The following is a 20,618-nucleotide window of genomic DNA, read 5'->3' as shown; positions in this document are numbered from 1 at the left end:
GTATTGTATTTCTTAGAATATTATATTGTCTAGAATTATTACTATTACAAGGATTAGGCGGGGAAATGGATAAATATGAGAGAAAAAATAGATTGAGATCTTATATTTAAGACTAAAATAAAAATTAAACAAGCTCTTCTATTAAGAACTGAATGTAGTAGTATTCATAAAATAGATTATATATATATTAATTTTTATTATATTTGTTGACATTTTAATTTTTGGTTAGCAAGTGCTATTCTAATTTTTTTATAAAAAAAATACCTTAGACTTAAAGCACAATAATATCTTGTATTATAATGCGATAAAGCTTGTATTTTTTTTAAAACCAATGGCATCTTGTTATTGGTGCTGCTAGTTAAATATATTTATTTCATCTAAGACTTAATCTAATTTTTTTTTCAATAAATCAGGAGAAACCCCCAAAAAATACTCAAATATTCATCAATATACAATAACGATCAAATTACCATTAGTATGTATCAAATTGATTTGCCAAGAGTTCTATGTCATGTAATATTGGCGTTTTCTATTTAAAGTTATTACAGGTCACCTACCTTGATAGTGTCTACTAGTATTATTTTGGACCAAAACCAATTAAAACATCATAATAAACAATTATATACTTCTTCTCAATTTATGAGACATGGAATGAGATGGATTTCGTATGGTACAGTTGGCCCCTATCCAAAGAAAGCGAAAAAGCTGTTAAGCGCACTAAAGAAGGATTAATGCATATCCGTTACTTGATGTAATAGTCAGTTAAGTAATTTGAGTATATTAAAAAAAATTAGTTAAGTTAGTTATTTATAATAAATAAGTGCTATCTTTCTTAAAATATATTTATTAATCATATGTATTAGCTAGAATTATCATTTGATAAAGGATTTAATATGTGTAATTATTATAAAAACTATTTTATGAAAAAAATATAAATATATGAAAAATAAATTTAATTAAGATCTTATATTTAAAATCAAATTAAATATCAAACTAGTTTTTATATTAAACATTGAAAGTAGTATATTTGTATTGTGGAGAGACGTGCTCTTTTTTTTTTTGGGGCAATAATGAAGAGACGTGTTTTGTTGCAAAAATTCTTTTTGATAACTTGTTTGACTTGACGTTCTTCAAAGTAAAACAAAACAAATCTTTCCATTCGCTTTCATGGAAAAGTAGTTTGGAACCATAACTTTAAATGTTGGCACACGTAGGGTTGGCTTTAATAATTTTTGGAATAATTAAGATTAAATCCATATAATGAGTAATTTTTTTATTTTGTTTAAATGTATAACTTTCTCTTTTTATTTTAAAAACAAGGTAGAAATTGTCATTGTGTATGTTAAACGGGAAAAAAAAATAATTTAACCGTATTAATACTAATATGTTCATTTTTGTGGAGTATTAAACAATTTTTTGCCATCTATGGAGTATCAAACATTTATGGTAATTGATTGAGATAAATTATTCTTGAATTTTATATAAATGAAAAAATAAGCATGTAATCATGTGTTTTGATCAAATTTAAAAATGACATATATAATTTTTAATAATGATATTCGTAATAAAAATTTACAAATAAAAAAAATATAATCTCAGAAAAAGCAATAAAATAAATTTACATCATTTTTGAAAAAATAACAGTAATTAACAAGAAAGGAACATTATTCCTCAAATGCTTAATTATCAAATCATAAAGAAGTTAGGTCGGCACAAAGACTTTCCTAAAAGAGTGAGATGTTTCAATCATATAAGGAATTGAGCAGGGCACAATGGGCACCATTTGCAAATTTTTCTTTTTTAAAAAAAGAAATCTACTTTCCGTATACATATTTTTTTAAAAGAAACTTTGCGTATATATGTGGATAAACTTAAGCATGCTCATTTTTTGGGTGGAATAAATATGCTCATTTAATAATTATCACCATCATTATCATATTCATATGGCGGAGCATGTTGATGTGAGAAACAGACAATAAGTCCTCTCTTTTTCCTTCCCACCCACTTAGTGCGAGTATTATTTTTAAGGGTTACGCTGAATCAGCATCCAAAATATTTTTTCGGCTGATCCAATATACTAAAATTTTTATGATACATTTAGCATCTTGAAATTTTTTTAAAAATATGTCTATCATTTTAAAATATCTTTTTTTGCATCCAATATAATAAAGTATTTTTTTCGTGTGTCTCACACTAAAAAATATTTTTTGGCGCATCCAGTATCAAGGCAAAAAAAACTACTTCAGCGTGCTGGATGCCTCTGAAAAATATTTCAGGGTGTTAAATACATCACAAAATATTTTGGGGTGCTATATGCATTGCAAAATGTTTCAGGATGCTAAATGCAAATGAGAAAATACTTTCTTAATCCCATGTTCAATTGATTTATAAAGGCTGGCAAATGAATTTCATACATAATACTCCTTCGATCCTTAATATAGGACCCAATTCTTGAGTTCGTTTTGATCATAAATATAAGACCCATTTCTCATATTTATCAATTTTTTTCTAAATTATCCCTATGAATAGTCTCTCAACCATAATCAAGTAGAAGAGGGAGATGGGGTATTAAGAAAGATGATTATAGTGTTTTAGGAAAAATGTGTCACTTTTCTTATAATTAACTAACTTACCTAATTTCCTTAATCTAATCCAATTAGTTAAATGGGTCTCATATTAAAGATTAGAGGAGTAATATGGTTGATACATTATATTATAAATATTCAAAGAATATTTTAATCATCTAAAAAGCAGAAAAACGTGAAGAAAAAAGAGGAATGCTTTAAGCATTAAGCCTTTAAAGCTTTGACTGTGCTTTTTCTAGAAACATAAGATATTTAAATTAACCCATTCGGAAATAAATGATTTGATTAGGTACATAAGTAACAGATTGTGTGTTAGATATGGCCTTGGCCTGTTGATGGGTGCTTTTAATACTCGAATAAATAATAAATTACGTCGCTCGCACTAGGAAGAGATAAATATCAATGCCCCACTATTAAAGTCTATCATTTAATCATCATGTCTGATCTGTCTAATTATTACTTAATCATTCTGCATAGTGCATGTTACCAAAATGATAAGTCTTATATTAAGAAAATATGTATTTAATTGATTGGAAAGAGAGAGCTTATTGATTAAGAAAGTGATTTCATATCTGAGATCACAAAGTGGATAGAAGGATTAATTAATCTTTTCAACGCACTAATTCTAATCTGGTTCATCATGCTTGAGATCTTTTTGCAGATCACCTAGTGTATGTTTAATTTAGATATCAGTAACATAAAATGGTGTTTGAAAATGTTCAGATTTTCTGGCCAAAAAAAAAAAGAAAAAAAAATCAGTTTTGCCCAAAGTAATCTACTTGCACTAAGTAGATTTTGATCAGACTAGTCTAATGATATGCTTATCTCACACTCCTCCATTTTTAAATGTAGGGGTTGGTTATACGGTTGATTTTGATCCTAAATATAAGATACTGACCAACTCTTTTGTCTATTTTATCATTTTTATGAAATTAATTTATATAATATATAAACTCCACATAATCTAATGTTATATAAGTTATTTCAGATAAATCTTATTTGTTATAATTAATTATTTTATTTAACATTTTTAATCAAAAACGTCCTCCATGAAGTATAGGAGCTTGAGAAACCATTAGAATAAAGACATATTTTAAAGGGGCCAAAAGATATTGTTTCAGAATCCATTGGACAATTATTTGTTTTTGAATATCCAACAACATATATATAGTTTGAACAACGGTAAAAAAAAAAAAAAGCAAACATATTGGACATTTTTCAAAGACATGAAGAGCATATATTCTAGCAATAATATAAATTAAACTTAACTTCCTCCGAAAATTGAAGATAAAGGATAGACATTTTCTGACGTACAGAAGTATTTATATATCAATTAGTGACACTCATTTTAGGTCCTTTTTTTTTGGCCGAACATTTTATGCTATACAAATAGGTATATTGAAAAAAAAAAGTATTGATAGTAATTGCGATACATGTTAGTATTTGAAATAACTTTTAAAATTTAAATTGCTTAAATTGTATTTAAGTTCAATTGTGTTACAAAATATATTAAATGAGTTAAGGGAGTGTTTGGGATCATATAAAAGTACTTTTTAAAAAGGAGAATTATAATGAAATCTCAAACAAGAAAAACAATTAAAAAACAAGTTTCAGAAGTTGTCATTCTCACTAGAGGACTTGTTATTATAGACTGTTGAAGTTGTTATTGGGACCTTTTGGTAACTATTTTTCTTCTGTGAGATTTGGTTGTAATTCCTCCTTTTTAAAAACACTTTTTCGTAAAATGAGACAAACTCCTTTACATATTTATTTCGTATGCCTTAAAAAATACTTTTAAAATTATGGTTTGGTTTCCACCTAAATACCTATTAAGTGTATTATAGCTACCGAGAGTGAAATATTAAAATTACTTTAATCATAAAACTTTCATAAATGCCACAACTTAGAAAGCTAAACAATGATAGAAGAATTAATGAATCACATTATAAGCTCTTCAACAGATATAAAGTCATGGGATAAAAAGAAAAGCCTAAAATGAATCCACATAACAATTGTTCCTTTAGTCCTATTTATAGGATAAAGAGAAGATATTTTTTGATGCTATCTATAAAGCACTGAAAGAAATTTTTTATATAAATATCCAATTTTATTCTTCATTTATCATTGTGTTGATTTTATTTATGAGATATAACATATATTAAATAGAGATAAAATTAAAAAATTGTTGAATTTTAAATGAGAGTTAATAAAATTTAAAATATTCCTTAATCTATGTGAAACAGAAAAATGTTTTTTTTAAAAAAATCAAATCAAATCACAATTAATCACCACACTCACCTCAACAATACACAAGTTAATTAAAAATTAAACAAGAAATAGCCACGCCTCATCACATCCTCATGTAGTCCATTTTTTTTTTTGGCCAAACTCATGTAGTCTAAACTAGCTCTCTCACGCATCGGCGCCCACGAATAATTTTGTTATTTGGGCCTGAATTAATTAGGTCAAACATTCTTCAATTTCCCCCAAATTAATTTTGTGGCTGAGCCTGAGGATTGTGCGAGAGCTTGTGATCGGCGTCAAGGTCGACATGAACGAAGGCTCGTTCGATCTCAGGGAGCTTCTCGAGCTTATGTTGGAGAGTCTCGCCGATGTCATGAGCGAGAGGAAGAGGAGTGTGTTGAGGCAGTACAATGTCGACCTCCACGAAGTAGTTGCAGCCGAAGGTGTAGGCCCTCACTGTGTTTATGTGTTTTATCCTCTCGTCGTGGTTCCATATCAGGTACGTCACCTTGGCCAGGTACTCCGCCGGCGCCGTCCTTCCGATCAGTGACCACACGTTCTCCATCACCGTCCTCGCCCAGTTACTTATCGTGTATACTGCTATCTGCATTTCCCCAAAAAAAAAAAAAACTTCATTGCTGTTTCTGGGCTGGCCTTTTAGGTAAACTAATGGGCCTTAACTTATCTACATTGTAAGCTGTTAAGAAAAGCTAGAATAGGCTAGAATGCCAACGTCAATGAACCTAGGAAAGTTACTTATATTTAGTATCAACAGGGGAAAAAAGAGGGTAGAATACGTGGAAAGAAGATGCTCCAACAGGGTCAATTCTGTCTTTGGACTAACTTTTGGGTAAGTTAATGGGCACGAACTTACCTAAATTGTACCTCATTACGAAAATCTAGAGAAGGCGACAGGTGTCGAGTCTAATAAAAAAAAGTTAGTTTATGGTAATACGATAAATTAAGGTTTAAATTCACATTAGGAAAAATATCCATCAAGCACTGTCTCAAATGGAATTATTTTTAATAAAAGAATACTTGTGCCTAGCAAAAAAGAAAAAAAAACAAAAAGAGATCAATGTAGATTGGGTTTTGGCGTAAAGATAGCCTCTTGCAATGTAATAAATTAATATTCAAATTTCTAAAAAGAGACGTTGGTTTAGCTCAAAGAGTTGACGAATTAAAATTCAAATATCTAGAGAGAGATGCGTATCTACTGCTCTTGAAGAAGAAAACCTATGCTAAAAGCAAGAGAAAAACTAAAGAGAGCTATAGGGAGGTACTAGAATGGCTGGTACCGCGGGTACCTCCTGACAATGAACTTGGGAAAGGGGGAAAAAAAGGTACAATATGCGGAAAGAAGATGGCTCCAAAGACGACCAATTCTGTATGTGGGCCAGCTTTCAGGCAAGTTAATTGGCATAAATTTATCTAAATTGTAGCCTGTTAAGAAAATCTAAAAAGACGAACAGGTTAAATCCAGTGAAAATAGTTAGTTTTTTTATAATATAATAAATCAAAATTTGAATTTACATTGAGAAAGTTATTCATATTCAGTGTTTGATTATGTCTCAAATAGGATTGTCTTTAATATAATGATACTTGTGTCTAGCAAAGGAAAAAAAAACTAGAGAAAGACCAACGTAGACTAAGTTAAGCATAAAAAACTAACCCCTCACAATACAGTAAATTAGGATTCAAAATTCTGAAGAAAGATGTTGGTTTAGCTCAAAGAGTTTGTCCTTTACAATACGATGAATTAAATTTCAAATATTTAGAGAGGTGCTTATTTACTGCTCTTACAAAAGAATACCTATGCTAAAAGCAAGAGAAAAGCTAAAGAGAGCTGTAGGGAGGTACCAGGATGGCTCCAAGAGGGTCAAGCCACCAGAAGAATTTGATGGCTAAAACGGCAGAGGCTAAGCCCACAGAGTTGGTGATGACATCAAAGAAATGATCCTGTGCATAGGCCCTCACGATCTCATTCTTGAACCTCCTGCAGTAACTCATCAGCCCTACCTTCACCACCGTCGCTCCTACCATTATCCCCACCATCCATTTCTCCTTCTCCTCATCCCTGTCCGGCTGAGCCTGTCCTTCCACGTCCAAATCATTTTAATTACTCCTCAATTTTAATCATTATTAATCAACTTTCTAAGCATGCTTTATTAATTCATTATTCTTGCATACCTTTGTCATGATTTGCCTTGCTGATTCAAACAGAATTTGCAGCCCAAGAGTTGCCATCACTGATGCAAACACCACTATTCCCTATACAGATATTGCAATGGATTGAGTTTTATTATTGAGAAAAGACCAATTGAAATGACTCTAGATTTCATAAGAAAAGCTCTAATAGTACTGAACTAAGTCATTGAGAATAATAATGTTTCATTTGACATGTGGGGCCTGTCAAAATCTTATCTTTTTCTCTCTCAACTTATTTAGTTTTGGATTTGGAGAGAAATATCTTATTTCTCAAACTCTGCACATCTAATCTGTGCATAGAAGAATGGAAGCTGACTTAAGAATGATCGAATTACCACAGGTTGCATGCGGTTCTTGCCAACAGGGTATTGGTGAAGATTGGGCTTGTTCATGGCATAAGAAGTGAACCAGAGAATGAATCCAGACAAGAGATCCAAGAGAGAGTCCAGAGTGGAGGCTATCACAGCCAGTGACCTGCTCTCTATGGAAGCAAACAACTTTGCCACAAACAGCACCATGTTGAATATGTTTGATGCATATATTGCTGCCATCTCTCCCCTCTCTAGCTTCTTTGTCTCTTCCTACAAATCATCACCATAGCCAACAATATAACTCATTTCTCAGACTCTATACAGTACAAGAAAAACTATACATATGCTAGTTATGAGGACCTTGCAGCCCAACTAACACTAAGTACCCCATATTAAGTACTCTTTTATTCCTATTTATAAGGTAGAGAAAGAAGAATTTTTTTAGGTCCTATTTATGAGTTATCTTATTAAATTTTTAATATGAATGTACTATTTTATTATTCATTTATTATAGTGCATATAGTTATTTTTTTAAAGGTGTATATATTGAATAGGAGTAAAGTTGAAAAGTTGTTATATTTTAAAGAAGAATTAATACAGTTGAAGGTTTTCTTTAGTCTGTATGAAATATAATAGAAGTGCTTTATAAATAGGACTAGAGGAGGAGTATAAGATATTATGAGCTTGAATATTTATTAGAGAATATAATGGGTGTGTGAGTTATGAGAAAAGAAGAGAAATTGTAAAACCCATAGAATTCAAATTTGAAAAGAAAGTAACTAGAGAATCAATCAAACCAACCTCCGTCAAACTATTGGGTAATACGCCCAATTCAGTATATGAATCCACTTCCTGATAGCCTTGCAGGACCCTTTCCTGCCTATTGTAATACTTGGCAAGTCTTCTTTCTCTCCCTGCTTGTATAGAACAGATGAAGATGGTAACAAAATCAGGCAAATTAAAGTAGCAGAACATAATTGATCATCATTGAGATTAAGGTATTAATTACTTAATGTGTTGAGGAAGAAGCCAAAGCCAAAATGAGAGTGCATGTTCCTCTCAGGCAAATGATACTGATCCATATTGATTCTCCATGAGGGTTCCCTAGCTGCCATCGTCCCATTCTGCAGCTTTGATAAGGCTGGAGAAAGAAGCTCGGTTCTGTAATCAAACGACTCGTTTCCAACATCATCCTCCATTTTTTCCTCTGTCTTTTCTTCTGCTCTTAGCATATATGCATATATATGCTATCTGCAAATGTATAGAGTGAAAGCCTCAAAGGGGTTTATTATTTTTTATATTATGTGGTTTGGGTGAAAAGCATCACCTGAGATGGCTATAAGAAGGCATGAAGAATGCTTGAAATCCCCAAAGTTCTCTTGTTGTTGCCAAGTCTTCAATCTTTAATTTTCTTAGTGACTTCTCCGAAGTTGACCTCATCAGGTTTTTTGGAGTTTATATATATAGTTATATATATAATAAAGTATGAAAGGAATATTCTCATTGGGAATATATGTTCATGGTGTTTTATAAGTAGTAGGTTTTGACTGCGTCACTGTGGGAAGCTTTGTATAACAAAAGATATGCTAAATGAAAAAAGAATCTAATCTATGAAATATAATGATAAGTGTGTATATGAATGCTGTCTATTTCTGATATGGAGAATTCAGCGATTAAGTGTCACGTTACACAAATTAGTTTAGCTTCTCCAAGTTTCCAGGCTTTAGTTTTTGAATAATTATATTTATTTGCGTGTTAGCATGAAACATGAACGAGAAGTGAGGCTTAGGCATATTAATTTCTTCAGTCTTCACTAACTGGCCAGCCCCAGCATTGGTCGAAATTAAAGTTCATGATATTCAAAGTCACCACCCATATCTTCACCTAGGAAACGGACGGGGGATTTTAATAAGCTGAATTTAAAAAAAAATGAAGAAGTGGGGTTTCAAAATTTTAATTAAAAAAAGATGTAAGATAAAAGAGTAATAAAAATTAATTTAAAGTTTTTAACTCCACTTCAAATCAAGTTCATTAAAATTTTCCCCATTCCCTCCATTTTTTTCATACCAAACGGACCTTAAGGTCTCCTTTCTTTAATTATTTTACATTTTTATTTGTACAGCAAAGAGGCCTTGATTATTTCTTTCTCTCTGTTTTTTTTGGGAAAAAAAAATAAAAAAAAGCATTAGTTATTTTAAGGATTAAGGTACATCTAGCATCTTAAATTATTTTGTCAGGTATATCCAGCACCTTAAAATATTTTATAGTGCATCTAGCATCTCGAAATATTTTTTAAGTGCATTCAACACCTTTAAATATTTTTTTTGGGCCTTAGTGTTGGATACACCAAAATTTTTTTTTTAGATGTTGGACTCATTGAAAAAAATACTTTAAGATGTTGGATTCACTAAAAAATATTTTAAAGTATTGGACGCATTTAAAAAAATATTTAAAAATACTAGATGTACCACAAAATATCTTAAGATGTTGGATGCACTAGAGAAAATATTTCGGGATATTTGAAATATCTTAACTAGGGGTGAAAATAGGCTAGGCTCCCATTAGAGGTCCATGGCGTAGCCTACATAAAACCTAGCCTAGCTATTTAGTAAATAGTCCATATCCATATTCAGGCCTATTTTTAGGCTTATTTAAGCAAACAGGCTAAGCTTATGTTCATAAAGCCTAGCTTACAAACTTACAGACTTAGTATATTTAGTTTTTTTTAATTAAATTTGTGTTGTTATATATTATAAACCAATTTTATAAAGTATATATAAAATCACAAACTTTAATTTGACCATGAGTTTCACATCATAACATTCCTATGTAACATTCTAATTTTCATATATTTAATATTTAAACAAATTTTTATAGAATAGGTAGAGGTTAAATATACATATATGTAATTAAAATAATTTTGATTTTATGTATGTGTGTGTGTGTGGGTATGAGAAAATGAAAAAAATAGCAATATTAAGAAGTCCCACATTGATTAAATGATAGGAAGATGGATAAAATAGCAATGTTAAGAAGTCCCACATCAACTAAATGATGAGAAGAGGAAGCTGTAGGAGCCTATATATAGGTGGTAGTAGGGGAGAGTTAACGATGAATTAAATAATTTTCGCACAAAACTGAGATAGTCTTAGTAAAGTGTTGTTTACGGGTTTGTAAACCATTGGATCGGGCTGCAATTCGGTCAGCTGATCCTAGACTTCAAACTCATTAGTTTCAACGGTTGGATCGTCAATTTAATGTCTGAGTTACAGGTTATTAGGTACGTTTTTCATTTAGTTTTTTAGATTTGGTAGATAGAATACTAGATAGTAAATTAGTGTTTTTAAATTTTTTCACCATTGGATTAACCCAAAATTTAGAGAGTAGTCTTGGGACATGTAAGACATTAAATTCAACGGTTGGATTAATAATTAGACTTCTACAATAAGAATAAATTAACTCATATTGAGGCTATTTGTCTAAATTCTTTGAAGATAGAACATAAGTTATAAATTGAGGGTTCTTTATCTAGGTTATGAATTTGGTGCTTCAAATGATATAATTTAATAATTAAAGATAACGTAAGTTAAGAGAGCCTAGGAATTGAGTATAAATCATCACATATATGCTCTTACCCTAAACCTTAGAAAAAGCCTTTCGAGCTAGAATTTCGAGTAACAGCTGAGGGTATTAGAGGGAGTGTTAAAGGTTAGAAATTTGTGAGTAGTTTACTCTAATACTGTAGAAATAATATTTTAATTTCAATTGTAGATATAAACCCTATTGTGGCATTTTCGAGTACGGGCCTCATTTGTACTTGATTGTTAGCTAAGAGACCAGGTAACTAAATTTCTATCTGTTACATGCATTTGTATGAGGTTGGTGAGTGATTTTATAACTAAGTTTTGTATACATATATTACGTTTTGCATGAACTATCTTGTGGGATACTGTTTTGAAAAGAATTGAAATCATTTGTCTTGTTAGAAATTAACGATTATGACTATGAGGTGTCATTCTGGAATTCGGTTGATTATACATATAAATGTGTTATTTTGAACCCTGTACATCAATGAACAAAAAACCGGATCAGACACTGAACCGGTCTAGATAGTGGGTCAAGGGTTAATGGGTCAGACCGGGGTCAAACCGGTTATATTAAAATAATATAATTTAATTAGCAATGACAATAAAAATAACATTCATTAATAATAATCATTTAACAAAATACAAAAAATAACCAACGTGGTTTAAAGTTTAAACATTTAATTGTATCAAACTACCATTAACAAATATATATCTTCATCACTATAGAAAATCAAAATCATCATTAAATTCATTGGTAGGGCCAGGAATGGAGACATCAATAATTGGAAGAGGAAAAGTAGAAGGAGTAGCAACATCAACTTGCAGAGGTGGAGGTTCAACAATATTCATATCATCATCACCACCTAAATAAGACAATAACAAACTGTCAATTAAGTGTAAATCAATATTAAAATAAAAATATTTATAACTTCTAAGAAACTAAGATAATAATACCTTCATTATCCCTCCCAGGAGTTGTCAAATTTGAAATGTCTTCATTGTTGAAAACACTTTCAAATGTCGCCACATCTCTATCATCAAACTCTGGAACAGGATCTTCTTCAGTCACCCAAAAGTCCACCAAATCAATGTTTTCATAGTCAATAGGATCATAACTTGCCTTCTGCTTCTTCAATGTACTCCTGACAAATAAAATTTCAATTAGATGTAAATCCATATCAAAATAAAAGCAGCCATAACTTATAAAATTACCTATGCTTCAATCGCAAGTTATAGTTTGTGAAAACTAAATCATTTAGCCTCTTGTGCTCCAATCTATTTCTTCTTTTTGTATGAATGCGTTCAAATAAACTCCAATTCCTTTCACAACCAGAAGAAGAAGAAGTTTAACTAAGAATGCGCATTGCAACACGTTGCAACTCTGGCACTGAACATCCATAATATGTCCACCATTCATCTAAATCATGAAAATATGAAATATAAAATTAGTGAATGACCATCAATATACTATTAACTATTAAATACAAACACTTACAAGGGTCAAGTTTCTGTGCTGCTTTTTGACATGATGGTCTAGTGAAGGATTCTTTAGCTTCACGATAAGTAGTTGCTTGTTTCATTACCAAGAAGCCATCAACCTCTTCATCTGAGTAAGACTCTACCACATCAATTAAAGCCATCATTAACTTTGACTTGATCGGGCAGTCTGGAGCATATGTGATTGCAGGATTCAAATGCTTATCCCATCGAGTTTGAATGATTGTTGTGTGCGGCTTATACATGTCCTTGTTCTTCTTAAACATCTCTTTAATTTCCATTTTTGCCCTTCGCATGCCTTTATAAACATAAGGTAATGAAGGCTTCTCATCTGAATCAACAATTCTCAACAATTTTATAAGAGGAGATACAATTTTCACAACTTGATAACAATCATTCCAAAACCGATTGTCCAATATGATTGCACTGAAATTTTTTCCTGCTTCAGTCCTTGATAATTTGTGGTCCACATAGTGTTTATCAACAACTAAAGCCTGCAAGTCATTCTTGTGCATATATATGCTATGCAATGTAATAAATGTGGTAGCAAATCTTGTGGCACCAAGACGCACAATTTCTTTCCAAGTCGGTCTTTTCCTCAGCCATGATAAGAAAACCATATGATTATATGCAAATACAGTTATCTTTGATGCCTTTGATGCAAGGTCTGACACATGAGGCATGCTTGAAAAATCTTTTAATACAAGATTCAAACAATGTGCAGCACAAGGTGACCAATAAATACTTTTATACTTCTCTTTAATCAATCTACCACATGCTACATAGTTAGCTGCATTGTCAGTCACCACATGAACAATATTTTTAGAACCAATCCACTCAATGACTTCACAAAATAGTGTGAATAGAGTTTTGGCATCTTGAACTAGATCTGATGCATCAACAGACTTCACAAATACCATACCATGTGTAGAATACACTAAGAAGTTTATCAAAATATACTGTCTAACATCAGTCCATCCATCAGCCATGAGTGTGCAACCATTGTTTTTCCATTTAGCTCGATGGTTATCAATGAGTAACTAACATTCTTTTCTCCAGTCACTCAACAAGTTGGTTTTAAAATCATAAGCTGCATTGTCAGTCACCACATGAACAATATTTTTAGAACCAATCCACTCAATGACTACATAGTTAGCTGCATTGTCAGTCATCACATGAACATTGTCAGTCATCACATGAACAATATTTTTAGAACCAATCCACTCAATGACTTCACAAAATAGTGTGAATAGAGTTTTGGCATCTTGAACTAGATCTGATCCATCAACAGACTTCACAAATACCATACCATGTGTAGAATACACTAAGAAGTTTATCAAAATATACTATCTAACATCAGTCCATCCATCAACCATGAGTGTGCAACCATTGTTTTTCGATTTAGCTCGATGGCTATCAATGAGTAACTGACATTCTTTTCTCCAGTCACTCAACAAGTTGGTTTTAAAATCATAAGCACTAGGAGCTTTAAACCCAGGCCCTATTGAAGCAATGCCATCCACAGCTTTTTGAAATAAAGGACAATCAAACGCTTTAAACGGAATGCCGTTTACAATAGCCCATTCAGCAATCAATATTTTCACATTATGCTTTGCTTCTTTAGTTGCTAATGCACTCTTAATGCCAGGTTGGGAATCAGGAGTTGTCCTATGAGCAAAAAAATTGTCTATGCTCCTAGAAGCTTTCCTCTTCCTCACACTACTTGTGACATTTGGTGATTCAACATGAGTTTCTCCTACTTTCTCTTCTATGTTTTCAATTGTTTTCTTCTTTGACCCTTCTTTTAAAGATTTTGTCATTCTATAACGTACATCATGTGGAACTTTTTTACAAGCAGCTATTTGACCAACAGTGCCAGCAAGATGTTGCTTCATCCTATTTATCCCACCTCCTCTATAACTATTAGTACAAAAAAGACACGTATATATATTTTGTGTTCCTTCTTTTTTGTACGCAATATGTGCCCATGCTGGATCAGTTTTGGCACGTAATGAGGATGTGGGTGTGGAGGTTTCGGTAGGGGGATTTGAAGATCCAGTATTAGGAGTCATGTTGTCATTTCCAGAACTTTGGTTATTTGAAATATCCATCACTGCTACTAAAAAAACAAATCAAAAGCTTAACACAACATTAATGATTAAACAATCAAGTTATTCAGTTTCAGATTTCATATTGAACAAAGTGGGGAACCGTCCATAGTTTTAAAACCGAAAACATATTCAAACTTCACTACTTCAGTATATAACTATATACAATGAAATGACCACAATTTTAAACCAAGCACAGTTCACAATTTTGAAACCAAACAAGTAATTCTAAACTAGAGCATCAAATTATTCCAGAGTACCAAATTAATGAAATTATTCCCTTGTGCAAACCAAACATAGAATATCCTCAAGCAGATACAAATTAATTTTCACAGAATATCCTCAAGCAGAAGCAGAATTCAGATTCCAGAATGGAAAAATCAAACCATAAAAATAATAGATGGCAGAGATTATCATCGTCACTTCCAAGTTCAAACAAAAATGGGTGAGTTTGCTGAGAGTGGCCGAGAGCAGAGACTGAGAGTTCAAACGAAAATTGAGAGGCTGGACTTGGGAGAACTGAGATCGACGAGCACTCAGCCGCTCACTAACAACTTGGATCGGCGACGACAGGGCACCGACAGCGTGGGCAAGGAGAGGAGCTTCAGGCACGGGCAAGGCGAGGAGCTTCAGGCGAGGCGACGGCAAGGCACCGAGCAGCTTTAGGTGAGGCAGGGGACGACGATCGACAACCACACCGAGAGTGAGGGCAGTTAGGAGTGCGAGCTTCAGCGAGTTGGGAGATTCAGTGAGCACACACCGAGGACGGGGCAGTGAGCACACGGTGGCGAGATTCAATGAGCTGGGACTAAGGACAGGGAAGTGAGCTGAGCACACGGCGGCTGCGAGGGTGACCGAGGACGAGATGGAGATTGGAGACCGAATGAGGAAGAAGGAGACGGGCGTGGGGTCAAGCAAGGGTGCGAGGTCGAGCCGGTTTTGGATTCGGTTTGCAATTTTTTTTAAATGAAATGACGCCGTTTTTTGGCGCTAGAGGGGGCAGAACAGTGAATCGAATAAACCACCTAAACCGGCAGTTTACCCGGTTTAACACCAGCTCAACCGGTTTACCACTGGTTCAAACCCTGGCCGGTTCTTGCCTTAACCCAGACCGGACATTAGGCCAGTTCACCGGTTGAACCGGCCGGTCATGTCTGGTTTTTTTTCCATGCTGTACATCTAGTTTCAGTGGGGGATGGAGATGATTGGAGTTATTGAGATTTATATACTTACCACGTGGTATTGGCCTCCTTATGGAGCTTTATGGTTGGCCACTATTTTTTCGAGGGACTGCGACACCCCACTAGTTCTTCGAGGGGGGACCCTGTTGGAATGGCTGAACACCCAAGAGGGGGGGTGAATTGGGTGTTGATTAAAATTAAAAATCTTTTCGCATTGTAATGAAATTCATAAGAAATTCTGAGTATAAAAACAATGAATCGAGGTAAGCATAATCACAGTAGTAAAATGGTTTAGCTGGAAATATAAAGAGGTAAGGGAAGAGAAGATGCAAACAATGATTTATCCTGGTTCGGTCCTCACTGACCTACGTCCAGTCCCCAGGCTCCCCCTGAGATTTTCAATCGACTATCTCCCTCAAGTTTAACACGGGTACTTGAGAACCACTACAATCACAAGTTTGATCCGGGCACTTGTGACGCCACTTACAATTCTTAGACTAATCAGTCTATTCAGCAGCAACCTCACACCGAGGTAAATACTCCCCCTTACTCACCGTAAGGATACAATCTAATAATGATAATGAAGATTGAATATTTCTTCTCTCAAAGAAGTGATAGACGACTCTTTAAGCACGTTTGGGAAACTCTCCTCTCTATCTTACGAATACATAAGTTTTAATCTATGAAGTACAGAGACAGGGAGTTTTCTTTCGGAGCTCTAAATGAGAATACGTTGCTTCGGCATTTTAGCACTTGATGTTGTAAGCTCAGACTCTTCTCCTTTTTTTCTTGTTTTGAATGCTCTTCTATTTATAGATGATGTTGGGTACTTGACCGTTAAGCATTTTCTTCCCGTTTGGCTTGAAGAATATGACCGTTGAAACTAGCCGTTGGAAGCTCCTGATGAAAGTTGATTCTTCACATCATAAATTCGTTGTGGCTCTTTACCTGAAATAATCTTCCTCAAATCAAGTGATAAGTATCTGATAATCTTAGAAACAATAAGTTGGAAAACATGGAATCAATCATCAGATCTTCAGATATTCAGAAAGTAAAATAAACTTACTTAATCGATGCCTTGATCGATAATCCTTTGATCGATTATATTATCGATTAATTACATGAAGAAAAGATATAGCAGATAGATGCAATTATCGAATAGATTATGGATCATATGATGATCGAACAAATTATCGATAAATGATGAAGCATGAATACAGTGACCCAAAAATGATTTATGCAAGAATAAACCTTTTCAAGTTACTTTTGCCTTCGTATCCTTTTAATAGAGAGTTATGTGTAAAAAGAAGGCTGAGAAAAACTTAAAGATAAAAGGATAAAAGATTTCGAAATCACCGTGAAATGCTGTTATGAAATGAACTTGCACAATGATCGAACAAGTGATCGAAAACTTGTTGATCGATCAGGTTATCGATAAACAAAATGTTATAGAATAGAATTTTAAGTAATGATTTTCCGAACACATTATCGATAAACAAATAATAGATAACCTTATCGATAAACAATAAGCAAAAGTATATTCGGAGAAAACACATGCTATGTAGGTTGATCGAATAGGTGATCGATTAATGAGTGATCGATAAAGTTATCGATAAAGTAAAACAAGGAGATTTAATCCTGTAAATTCAAAGAACTAATTTATCGATCACGTTACATGAAAAACAGGGTAGACATGTAAGAGCAATGATCGATCATATTATCGATAAATCACTGATCGATGAGGTAATCGATAAATGGAGACTAAAGCAAAACATAGAATGAGTAGAACGCATTACCATTTATCTGTCTTCTCATCGATAATCTATTTATCGATCATGCTATCGATAAATGCCTATTTATCCATAACGTTAACCTTGTTTATCGATCAAGTGATCGATAAATACATTTATCCATAATGTTATCCGAAAACCATTTATCCCACAGGTTATAAAACCTCAATAATGCATATGAAGATAAAAGAGAAGAATTGAGGAGATAGTACCAGTAACTCGATGAGTTTGTAGTCGCTTGATCTGGCTCGAGTAGCATGTGATAATGGCTTTTCATTTCTTCATCTCTTCTAGAGCTTTTACTCAATAACATGTTTGAGTAGCATGTTGCTTGAGAAGTTAATTGTTCAGTGTAGAATTTCTGGTCTTTGCCTCAATAAATTCGAAGTCTGATTCCAGCAAAACGAAGGTCAACTTTGAGTGATCATAACTCTTCCAATTCAACTCAAAATTTTGCAAATGACATATCCCTAGAAAGATCTTTGAGTCTACTTTCTAACTCAACAAGAATCACCCCAAAATTCGTTATGGTTGCAAAGTTATCTTCATCACAATGACTAAAGGTCAGAATAAAGGCGTTAATCCTTACTGCAATCTTTCGAACAACATATCTCCCTCATATGAAACTCTTTGAAGGTGAATTTGGTGTCCATAAACCGTGTTCTGAGTCTAGTTTCATAGGAATCAAGTTTCACCTCAAACGGATTTGTGATTTGAGAGATATTGAAGAAATACCAAACCTATGTCAGAGCTGAACGAAGAACAGAGTATAACAGAGGATGTATTTTATCGATAACTTGATCGATAAATGGATGATCGATCAAGTGATCGATAATTGCCCATAAAAATCACCTCTGAAGCTTATTTTCCATGTTTATATGAAGGGTGACTCAATATATGATGGTATAACTTCCCGTTTGTATATTTTAGATTCCGACTGAGCCATTCAAACTTCTGATTGAGTATAGCAACATTTAACATCAAATCTATGAACTTGAATCTTGATATTTTCATTTGATCTTGCAAGTTCTTCTTTTCTCAATCTCTCTTCTTCTTCTTCCTCTTGATCATTCTCCATAACTTAAAGTGCAACATAATAACTCCTTTCTTTTCTTGAGGAAACTATACATGATAGTAAGTATGATAGTTAGTCAAAATATGAGATAAATAATTTATGTAAACTTTTTGCTCTATTATTTGACGTCATCAGAACTAATCATATCTAACAGACCCGTGGTCCACTGAGTGCTCTGTGGTCTTTGATTGGTTCATATCACTCGAGTGGTGAGTTTGTTAGAGTAGCCAGTCAAATGGAAAGAACTTAGCCCATGGGTCCAGTCGGCGGAAATAAGGAGGATATAAGGATGGATTTAGGTTCATGGATTTCATATGACATGGTATCTTCATTTGATATTTATATCTTTTGAATAAAATGAAAAATATGTTATCTCTTTTGAAATTTATCGGCTGTATGAGATTGGCAGAAATATTCGACTTATATGGTTATTGTGAGTTTAACTGTTAAATAAATGTCTATTGATTGTTTTTAACTCGGTGTATCCCACCTAACACCTCGTTAGCCCATGCTAGTGTGTGTGATAGGTAGGGTTTTAGTTACTGAGACGTTGTCTCGTCTTTATTGTTTAACATTTTTCAGGTGAAAGTTTTAGATGTGGGACATCAGGGAAGGCTTAGGAGAAGTAAAACTACATTAGCAACTTGTAGCGTCTCCTCGATTTATGAGCTATGTTGTATCCTATATATTATCACTTTAGGATAAACTGTGTTTAATTGATTCATGCATTATTATGTTTTATATCATTTGAGTTGTACTGTTGTAATATGCGTGCTGGTAGTTGGCTAGAGGCCTAGGATCGCATGTGATTTGTTTATGAATTATAAAATATGAATTTCTCATTTAATTCTCAATATTTTGATCTATGAGCTATATTATATGTTGTTTTGTAACCATATTAGATGGGATTGATCATTTCTTACATAGGTTGTATTTGAATGAGTTAAGAAAAGTTCTTTCATCCGTGATAGGATGTATGATTGGGTGCTGCTCTTTTCTATCACAGATAACATTATGATGTAGTTAGTTAGTGTAGACGACTGTGATATAATTGGGTTCATATTTAGCATGGTTTTGTTATAAAAAGCTATTTCTTAAAGTTACTATTAAAAAAAAAAGTTAAGTTTTTTTTGTTTATTTAGGAAGGTTTTTTCATCCTACATAAGATCAACCCCTTTTCATTTATAATTCATCTCTACCTCTCTCATTTTCTATTGTTCAATATAGTAATGTTAGCTCACTTCTTCTCCCTTAATTTTTGTTATTTAAAGGCCTGTATTTTAATTAGGCTTTTAGACAGGTTTCAAGTCTTGTGAGACCTTTTGAAGACTCCAACTCACACCTTTAAAAAAAAAAAAAACTTATATACAGGCTTAGGCCCAAGCCTAGATTTTAGATATCTATTGCAGGCCAAACATGTTTAGCTAAAACTTAGCCCAACCTAGCCCATTTTCATCTCTAATATTACTCTTGTTTTAATTACAAGGCATTGGTTTCCCCAATTCCGACGACTAGGTTTCAAGTGTTCTCTTTAGAGAGGCCAGCTAGTCATAACGTGGAGCAGCCAAGACATAAACTCTCAAAAAAGTTGCAATGCGGAGAAAGATGCAATGTCATGAGTTTCACATCACGAATGTTGCTTTGAATGAGGGCCCTTATAAGAATTTAGATTGCTCAACACCAGCAACTAATTTTTAAGGTGTGGTTTTTCCAAGGACTTAAAGATAGATTGCTTTCTTCCTATTTAAAAGCGTGAAAAAATTCTGAAGCTATTATTATCCTCATCCCCGAATGAGATCATATGTGCCTTTTTGTTCTGAGACAAAGATTTGATTGAAACAATGGGAGCTATTTTTAATTAGGTCTTTGTTTTGGTAGTTCACAAACTGTGGATATATTAATGTTCCCGGAATGTTAGCCACTCCTTTATACTTAATATTTTGTATTGTGTGTATTGCTTCAACGCATTAATCACACCACACTTCTTCCTTCATCACCATTGAAGTCATACGTACAAAATTACACAAATTGG

At 33.1% G+C, this 20,618-nt stretch overlaps 2 protein-coding genes across 2 annotated transcripts; both read right to left on the bottom strand.

The window, feature by feature from the left end:
- Window positions 1-4,965: 4,965 nt before the first annotated feature.
- LOC114730437 (metal tolerance protein 9-like) lies at window positions 4,966-8,547 on the bottom strand. Its single transcript, XM_028917521.1, has 6 exons — window positions 8,358-8,547; window positions 8,150-8,262; window positions 7,373-7,618; window positions 7,020-7,100; window positions 6,690-6,920; window positions 4,966-5,433 (listed from the first exon to the last, which is right to left on the bottom strand). Exons 1-6 carry the CDS (start codon window positions 8,545-8,547, stop codon window positions 5,077-5,079), a joined length of 1,218 nt encoding a protein of 405 aa, XP_028773354.1. The 3' UTR covers window positions 4,966-5,076.
- Window positions 8,548-12,281: 3,734 nt separating this feature from the next.
- Window positions 12,282-13,739, bottom strand: LOC114730436 (uncharacterized). The gene is made up of 3 exons (XM_028917520.1): window positions 13,478-13,739; window positions 12,431-13,369; window positions 12,282-12,322 (listed from the first exon to the last, which is right to left on the bottom strand). The coding sequence occupies exons 1-3, from the start codon at window positions 13,737-13,739 to the stop codon at window positions 12,282-12,284; spliced, it is 1,242 nt and encodes a 413-aa protein (XP_028773353.1).
- Window positions 13,740-20,618: the final 6,879 nt, after the last annotated feature.

Source organism: Neltuma alba, unplaced genomic scaffold (assembly GCF_004799145.2).
Source record: "Neltuma alba isolate B1F8T4 unplaced genomic scaffold, ASM479914v2 tig00012732_pilon, whole genome shotgun sequence".
Classification (NCBI taxonomy): domain Eukaryota; kingdom Viridiplantae; phylum Streptophyta; class Magnoliopsida; order Fabales; family Fabaceae; genus Neltuma; species Neltuma alba.
This window is presented reverse-complemented; position numbering and strand designations above follow the sequence as displayed.